Below are 9,240 nucleotides of genomic sequence, written 5' to 3' on the forward strand. Positions count from 1 at the left end.
ATGGAAGATGAGAGCTACAACAATTTGCCAAATGGGGTCAGCACAGGAAGCCCTGAAGCCCTTGCTTAAAGATATCAAGCAGCAGCAGCAGCAGCAACAACAATAGCAATAACAAAAACAAGATCGCTTTCTGCCTATAGCCAATGTGGGAAGAATCATGAAGAAAGTGATGCCTGCGAATGGAAAATCTCAAAGGACGCTAAAGAGACAGTTCAGGAATGTGTATCAGAGTTCATCAGCTTCGTCACGGGGGAAGCCTCTGATAAATGCCAAGAGAGAAGAGGAAGACCATCAAGGGGTGATGATCATATGGGCAATCACGACCCTAGGGTTTGAGGATTACGTGGGCCCTTTAAAATGTTATCTCTCCCAGAAGTACAGAGACATAGAAGGAGAGAAGCTTAATATTCCAAAACAACAACGTTCTGAACATAGGCTACACCACCACCATCACCACCAAGACCAAACAAATAATAGTAATAACAATAATAATTTACCTTTAAGTAGTGTATATTCTTCCGCAAATCGAATTTCTCAGCCTCCCTATGTGCCCACTGGCCAGCCATATTCCCTGCCTTTCTCTCCTAATTCTATCAAACAGGACCAGATAGATTCCGTGGGGCACTGGTAAAACCCATATAGTCCTATTTTCGAGGAAATTTTCAATCTGCGTGTTATAGATAGGTATACATGTAGGAAATATTTTGTTACGTTTACGTGAATAATACTTTGAACAAAAACAAGTTTGCCTCGTTTTTCCATAATAAAGGAAAAGATTAGAAGATTTGAATTTGTCTTATGTAAATCATGGCTAGCATAACTTGGGGCAATCTATAATCTGACCAAAGTCGACATTATCAATTTTCCTTCTCCAGCGAAGCATAAATGTATATATATTATCCCATTAGATGATAGAATATATATTGTAAATTCATTGACATACATGCATGTGATGATTTGATCAAGTGAATACATGCAGCTCTTTCTGGAAATTATCTGGAGATCTTAGTGATGAACGTTAACAAGTATAGCTGCAAGAGATTATTATTACGATATTGCCTTCAGCCACAGAACAAGAACAGGTTTTATCTCTGAAGGAATATTAAAATAATAATATATCGAATAAAAAGAGTCAAGTTAAAGTCTCACGAAATCCAGACATAGAAAATCTACCTACCCGATTTTCCACACGAGTTTTAAACTATAAAAGTGTAGATTATAGTGCACAGCAGATGTATCAAAAAGTGAGGAAGAATGAAAGTAAACTAGATAATTGTTTACTTTGGATGATTATACCTCTAACCTCTGATCACTATTTATAGTGAAAGGAGGCCTCCGTATACAAAAAAGATCACTAGGCATTAATTCACTTCATATATGGTTGAAATATGCTAATTGAAATAATCATTATTATTATGATAGAAAATCATTTTTTTTAGTTATTAATCAGACATTAATGCCAATTTTGGTCAACTTATTATGTTAGGAGTTATGACTTATCATAGGCGAAATTAAATTCAAAATTCTAACAATTTTTTTATCAAATTAACTAGTCTCTCTATTCAGTGATAAAAGACCACCTTTAAATATTGTTGGTTGAGAGTAAAGACAAGTATGAAGTACTACTTGTGAACATTAAATATTGCATATATGCCATCCTTATGTGAAATGAGGTTCTTAGGATCATCATGCCATTAATTAATCACTAAACTGCACAAGGAGAATCACATTTAATGACTTTTTAAAAAAATTATTCATAAATAAAGACTAACAATAAATCGTCATTTTGGGAGAAAAAAAACAAGTCTTCATCATCATTGTGACAATAAACCATTTCATATTGATCCTTTTTTATGAATAATTCTTTTGGAAGTCCTTATATATGATTCTCCATAACTTCTAGCTAATTAAATTACTGGCATTTTCGTATCGAAGCCATATTAGAGCAATTAATTAGTGCCCTGAAAATTTCTCTTTACAATCGTTTACTCTCCTTCATAGCCTGACACATAACACAAAGATTAATGCTGCCCTGACCGATCCGCACAACCTCCAAATTTTAATGCCATATTCAAAATGCATCTGTTCAAAGCCAAATAATTGCGGTGCACGTGAGAATTGCATTCTTATTTATCCTATTTCAACATGTCATCTTAAGCCGATTTGAATGGCATGTATCCTCGCTCAAAACGAAAAATATCGTTACTGCATCAATTTTGAACTAAACTCACATGAAAGAGTGGATAAATGATTGCATCAGATAGTATATGTGTATGCCGTATTCATATATAAAACTCAAAGCATGACTTTCTTTTGCGCTTGTATACATACATGGGCATGGGTGTATATTGAATTCAATCTTAAGTAAATTTATAGCTCTTTATTAGACTAGTCAGTATTTTAGAATGATCAAGCATTGTTTATTTCTTAAATGTAACAATTGACTTAAAGAATTATGGGGAAATGACATTTTGGGACCAAAAGTTGATAGAATTAATTCCAATTTAGCATAGAGTCATATTTCTCTTTTTATAATGAGGATATTTTAGTAATTTTCTTATACTCAAGTTATGAAAGAAAACCTTAATTTGGTCATGATTTGGAATTTCTAAATCCGTTGGTCCTAAAATGAAATTAATTCAATCTTCTTTTGATTCTCAAATGTTATATCCCCAAGAATTATTGAATAAAATAAGTTGGAATTTTTTAAAAAAATCTGGGTGCATCTTAATGTCCTGAACTAGTGAGGAAAAGTGGGTTATTGGCCACCGTCTGGTCAACTTCTTGGAGAGAACAAGAGCATGCATATGCATTAGCTCCTATTCTCCTCAGATTCTGCTTAAATAATTGCTGCCTTTCTGCTGTGAATGTTTGTGGCCCCTAACTTATTCGTGGTCCACCCTTTACGAGAGATTCGCCAAATATTGCACTCGGGACGATCTTATCAATTAAAATCTTTCAAATGCATAAAACATGCATTGAGTAAGAAAAAATTTAAAATGGCTCTGTATTATCCTTCCGTTTAGATGGAAAAAATAGTTAAAAAAAAACTATGAAGAAAAACTCCTAAAATAGTTTTAAAAAAATACTGTTTAATTTTTGGAAATTGATCTTCCCTTCCATTTTTTTTATTTTCTATTCTCTTCTTACTTGTTCCTTTATCCAAACCAAGTTCATAAGCATAAACTCTCGCTCCTGATTTGGGGGTGATCAATTTCATCCACATCTTTTGTCAGACGCTTAGTAATTAATAAGCCAGAATTTTATTCGTTTGAATAATTATTTAAGTGCGTCAGCGGATATTTTAGCACAGAACACTGTAAAGTATTTGCATCAAGTGGGCACTCACTTATATACAGGATAACTGCATTCGTCCGATTGTGAGCATGCCGTATCAACCGACTAAAGACGAGCCAAGACTAGCACAACGCAGTCTAGCTGGCACGTACCCCCATGACATGACACCCAGGCGACTCGAGCAAATTCTAAAGAGCAACTAGAACGAGAAGAGATCACGTAGTTTTCACAAGGAAGCTATGCCGAGTTTGGAGATTGCTGAGAAGAGCGAAGCCAGAGGATGAAGCTTTCGAGGGTGTCAACATCAGCTCTGTAATGCTTCTGAGTGAAGTCAAACAAATCTGACCATTTGAAGTCTGGGTACTTCCTTCCTTCTATCTCTGTTTCCATCAGATTTTCTGGTGCTCTCACTGTTTTGTCGCCTCTTGGGCTCACGAAGTACACCAGTGATCTCCTCTCTTTTTCTGTGTGTACCAATGCCCTGTGCAGGCAGCTCTTGTATCTTCCATTAGACAGCGCCTAACACACACACCCCAATATACTTAGATTAGCTTAAGTAATTAATAATTAAACCCCCCACCCCAGAAAAAAAAAAAAAAAAAAGCCAATCTCTGTAACTGAAAATATAACAAGTGAGTGCGAATAGTTATGTCCTTATTAATATCTAATATCTGTAGATCAACTTTTCTTTCTTTCACATAGGTCCAAATTACAGAACACGTCTCTGATAATATAATAGCCCATATCAATATCACATCAAGCCTTTTGTTTTCCTTTCAGTTAATAATCCCATCATGATCGAGGGCCATGTTGTTATACCTGAAATAAGCAAATGTTTTTGATAGAGGAACATGCCCATAAAAAGCTGATATGTCAATTCAATAGTATGAAATCATGCTATCTAATTTTGATCTGCAATTAATGTTCCGTTAATATAGTGTAATTATAATAAACATAAACGAAATTAATTATTTTAAAACAAACTAATATGTGGTTCTCGGAAATTTCTGCAGGATCAAAATCAAGACCAAATCTTGCTTTACCCCAAACAGGGGCTTAGCCGTTTGTGCTCAATTTTTTAAAATTTCAAAGACATCATTTATTACACATGATGCATTATGCTCGTTTGTTTTCATCACAGTTTCTACTTTTTCCTATCCCACCAAGGAAAATGTTGAAAGCTGCCTTCAACATGCCTTGACAAAGCTTGTCTCTTCTAGTTAGTTTCAGACAAAGGTGAATTATTTGTTTAATATCTCCTATCCTGTACTGCATGTGTTATGAGCTGCATGCTAATTGTGAATTTGTTACTTTCCTCGTACAAAAAAAACGTGACTCTGTATAGCCTCAGGCCTATGGGTCAGGCCGGCCTTGCACAGGAACTTTGTGGACACACAGCACTGTAACAGATCAAGAGACACAGGCGATATGTACCAACATAAATGAAGAAGAAAAGGCTTACTGGTTGATGCATGTACCATGAAAGTGTCGCCTATGTTTACGACGAAGGCGTCGGGTCGAGGACGAACAGCGAGCCATTTGCCTTCTGAAAGAACCTCTAAACCTCCAACTTGGTCTTGGTGAAGAATGGTCAATGAGATGGGGTCAGTGTGAGGGCCAGTTCCAAGGGTGAGGCTTGAGCTATGACAAGGTGGATAATAGTTGCACCTCATCAACGACGAACCATCTTCAAAAAATTTCCTATAATATAAACGATCCATTCCCAGACCAATGGCCAACAGTTCCATGATTATGAAAGATAGTTCCTTCATTGCTTCACAGTACTTTTGATACACCCGCCTATTATTCCAAAACAGCACAGACGTGTCATTCCAAGTTGATCAATAATGAAAATATATAGTTGTGGTATAGGGAGCGAGGACATCTTATATCGATAAAAACAAGAAAATGATTTGGTTCGCATGTTCCGTAAAGCACTTTCTGTGGGCTACGGTTGTCGTGAGTGGCAGGCCAAAGTAAATTTCATAGATCTCGGCGGAGCATGAGTGGGAACAGAAATAAGCTAGCTAGCTAGCTAGGATCCGTCTACCGTGCTCACGTGCTCATCAGTGTGACATTGTATTAACCATTCAGATTTTAATTTTGTTAGTCCAAATTTAAAATATTATTTTATATTTATTTAAATAAAATTTTATAAAAATTATTATTTTATTTTTAATTTGATTTAAATTTAATATAAAAAATATAATTTGATATTAAAATTTTTATAGTTTATTAAAATTTGAACTGTGCATCACACGTTTGAATAATCAATATATAATAATTATAAAAATTTTAGTATTAAATTAAATCTTTAAAATTAAATTTATGCCAAATTAAAAATAAAATAATTTATTAAAATAATTTTATAATTTTTATAAATTTTTGTTTTAATAAATATAAAATAAAATAATATTTTAAATTTGGATAAATATAGATAGTTTAGACATCACACTGATGATCATAAGTCAGTTCCGCTAGCTAGGCTTTTAAAATTTATCTGCGAAACAGTTTTTGTCTGTTTTCCGCTTTCCCCCAGAAATTAGGGCGACTTAGTTTTAACTCGCGTCTGTACTTCGAACAGTAGAATGAATTATCGAAGTAAAAAAAAAAAAAAACAAGAAGTTGGCAAAAACTGTGATGGAAAAAAGTGGCATCATACGTGTGATGTTAATATATACTGAGATTCATTGAGCTTACCCCGTGTTTTCGAATTTTTCTCCTAAGACGGACTTAAAGTAGTCCACGATTTCGGAATCGGAACCGTCGTTTTTGTGATGATACTGAAAAGAAAACATCTCTTTCCATGGCAACTTCGATGAGTAGCGATCTGCATGAGCACCTGAGTAGCCGCATGCGCTTCCAGGTTTCCTCCTTGCACTGAGCTTCTGGTCGATGGGAAGCTTGAAAATGGAGTCGAATTCATCATGAGCAGCTCGAATGAGCTCCGGGTCGACCCCGTGGTTCGTGACTTGGAAGAACCCGTGCTTCACGCAGGCCATCTTCACAAGCTCAGCCGCACTGACTATGGTCGCCTCGTCGCCTCTCGTGAACCCACTCAAGTCTACGACGGGCTCGTTGAGCTCTTCATGTTGGGACGTTCTAACCAAGTCCCCAGAAGGCCAAACGAACTCGTCGGGCATTTTTGGTTGCTTTCGAAGCAAGTCAGAGTAGAAAATCAAAGCCCCATTAGGTTCTTCCGATGCAGGGTTTAGCAAGCTAGTGGTGGCAGCGTCAGCACTAGAAGCCATTATGAGAGACATTTGGACTTGCACAGACCCCTTAGGGGTCATGGGAGGTTATATATAGAGCTTGTTTTGAACTTACGCATCACCTATCAATGATCCTGTTTCACATGTACCGAGACCCGAGGTAGCCATGTCATTATTAGACACCAATAAAATAATACACATATTGTCATTTCTTATTTTTTTTAAGCCAAATATTGTCATTTCTTTAACAAGTTTGTATTTTATAATTATTAAAATAAAAATTATAAAAAATAATAAATTTATTTTATTATCAATTTGGACAATATAAATTTAATCTTATGATCTAATTTAATATTAAAATTTTTTATAAATTAATTATTTAGAATTGCTCTGGACAGTTCAGTTTTAAATTTTTTAACTCAATTTAATATGTCAATTTAGATATTATATTTATTTTTAATATTATTATTACTAAAATAAAAATTTTCAAAAAAATCAAAAAGTTTAATGTTAAGTTTAAACTATTTCACATACATCTGGACAATAAATTAATAAAAAAAATTTTATTAAAGTGGATAGTCATTATTTTTTTCGTATCAGAATAAAAATTAAAATGTCTACATTAAATCTGTGTTATTCATACGGTTGGTAAGATAGATTTATTAAAAAAATTATAATTTTTATGTTAATAAATATTAAATGAAAGAAGTAAATAAAACTTGTCTGGACGGTCCAGATGAGCACCACCCAAACCAATTCCCATTATATCAGGGCCATCATCTTGTTTGTAACCATGTCAATGACAACACCGTAAAGATATTGAGTGATATCCGTCTCACCTAGCTTACAGAAAGCATGGCTCGCGTCATTTGGAAAAGTGAACCGAAAGCGAGGGTATCACATATAAAATTTTTAGATATATCCATCGATTTATGATTAAATTTTTTATAAATTATAAGTAACGTAATGTAATTTTTTTCAAAAATATGTCGTATTTAATTAATTATAATAATTTTGGTTTGATATGAGGGGGCGTAAAGATATATTGAGTCAATTAGGTAAAATATTACTCCCTCCATCCTAAATTATAAGATATTTTTAAAGAAATTTTTCCTTCTCAAAATATAAAATATTTTAAATAAATTAATATTTTATTAAATGCATCAATTTTAATATTTTTTTCTCTCTATAACTAATTTATGTTCATTTTATTTTCAATATATTAAATTATGAGTATTTTTAAAATTTTATATTTTTTAAAAAAATTATTAAGTGTATCTAATAAAATCTATTAATATGAAAAAAAGGTCGAAGGGAATGAATAATTAATGTCGGAGATAGGTGGAAGCCGACAGCTGAGACGAGTGGACGCCCATCCTTTAGTAGTCCCTTCCGTCACTTTGATCTCTTGTTTCATACAAAGGAAGGAAGGACATCGCCAATATGAGTATACATATCACCATGCAAATATTATATTAATTTCTTCGAGCCAACATCCCCTCGGTTTCACTTCACATGCTTTACTCGACCTCCCACGTGTTAGAATCCTTTGTAAGATAGTCCTCATCTTGATACCAGTCTCTCAATAAAAATATCAAGAATCTAATAAACATATTCCAAACAAAAAAAAAATTAACCTTTATGATATGTGAGAGAGTTTTTTATACATACAAACTCAATTTTCTTGTTGAGACTTCCCGATAAAATACTCGTAGCATCATCCTAATTTATTGAAGTATCTAGATGTTGTATATACTGCCAAAATATTGCTTCCTGGAGTTTCTCACATCCGTGTACATTGATTGACATTGAGCATACTACTATCGTAGTTGCTTGCATGGACAGCTTTTATTACACGACGCACATCGAGGATGTATACAGCCCCTCAGTTTGTCTTCTTGGTCATCTTTAATTTTAACCCCCTCCCCCCGCTTCTTTCTTCTCACTGGCTTCTTCAAAAGTTACCGACAATAAATCCGTCATGAAAATCATGAACTTCCTCGTGACATAGAAATTAGGAAATGCGACAAACATATGAAGATTCTTCCCGATGTCTTTAAAAGATCATGGCAGATTTAGAAGATAATTTCGACGAGAATCAATTTCCAAATTCCAAGACACGTTGTTTTTGTCTGGCAAAAAATAAAATAGACTCGTTCCTGTTCAGGGAAAAGTAAGATAGAAAAGGAGGCAGCACAAACACATAATGATTCACGTCCTCTTGGGGTCATTTAATTTGACCATCTCCCTGTATAATTCAGCGAATTATCTATATCGTCACGAACTATACAGGAACAGTGATTTATTTAACTTTTTAATTGGTGGAAACATAAGCATCATATATGTAGTTTGGCAAATCAGCAATCATGCAATGGTTTTAATTTTGGCATCACTTAAAATTATGCCATTTGTGTGGTGGTGTGCTTGTGATATTTCTGAAACCAAAACTTGAAGGTCATTAATTACTAATCTCTGATCTGTATATTTACGAGCCATGTCCCAAGTGTTGGTCTAATTCATTGATGATGGCGAAGAGCTAGTGAGCTTGCCGTCTGTTGTATGAGAGGCATGGGGCCTCTCTGGAAAATACTGATTTTTTTAAAACTATAAGAGAGTGGTCAGGAAGCAACCATTTGTCCATGGCCTCGGAAGCCCAGTTCCGCCTTTTTCATTTTTTATTTTTCAATTTTTCCAATTAATTTAATAATTTCTAGCTCCATTCCAGGGAGTT

At 34.3% G+C, this 9,240-nt stretch overlaps 1 protein-coding gene and 1 pseudogene across 1 annotated transcript; one reads left to right on the forward strand and one right to left on the reverse strand.

Moving 5' to 3' along the window:
- On the forward strand, positions 1 to 631 carry LOC129300455 (nuclear transcription factor Y subunit B-7-like; annotated as a pseudogene).
- A 2,784-nt stretch (positions 632 to 3,415) lies between these two features.
- On the reverse strand, positions 3,416 to 6,560 carry LOC129300454 (gibberellin 20 oxidase 2-like). Its single transcript, XM_054939032.1, has 3 exons — positions 5,998 to 6,560; positions 4,776 to 5,097; positions 3,416 to 3,816 (listed from the first exon to the last, which is right to left on the reverse strand). The coding sequence occupies exons 1-3, from the start codon at positions 6,558 to 6,560 to the stop codon at positions 3,535 to 3,537; spliced, it is 1,167 nt and encodes a 388-aa protein (XP_054795007.1). The 3' UTR covers positions 3,416 to 3,534.
- Between the last annotated feature and the right edge of the window lie 2,680 nt (positions 6,561 to 9,240).

This window comes from Prosopis cineraria, unplaced genomic scaffold (assembly GCF_029017545.1).
Source record: "Prosopis cineraria cultivar Desert tree isolate PC_DT_omini unplaced genomic scaffold, ASM2901754v1 PC1599, whole genome shotgun sequence".
NCBI lineage: Eukaryota > Viridiplantae > Streptophyta > Magnoliopsida > Fabales > Fabaceae > Prosopis > Prosopis cineraria.

Excerpts from the sequence above, each read along its gene's own strand:
- LOC129300454 (XM_054939032.1), bottom strand. The coding sequence starts at position 6,560 with ATGTCTCTCATAATGGCTTCTAGTGCTGACGCTGCCACCACTAGCTTG. Across the intron at positions 5,098-5,997 it reads GAAAAATTCGAAAACACGGG|GCGGGTGTATCAAAAGTACT; the intron begins GTAAGCTCAATG and ends TTGGAATAATAG. Across the intron at positions 3,817-4,775 it reads ACATAGGCGACACTTTCATG|GCGCTGTCTAATGGAAGATA; the intron begins GTACATGCATCA and ends TGTGTGTGTTAG.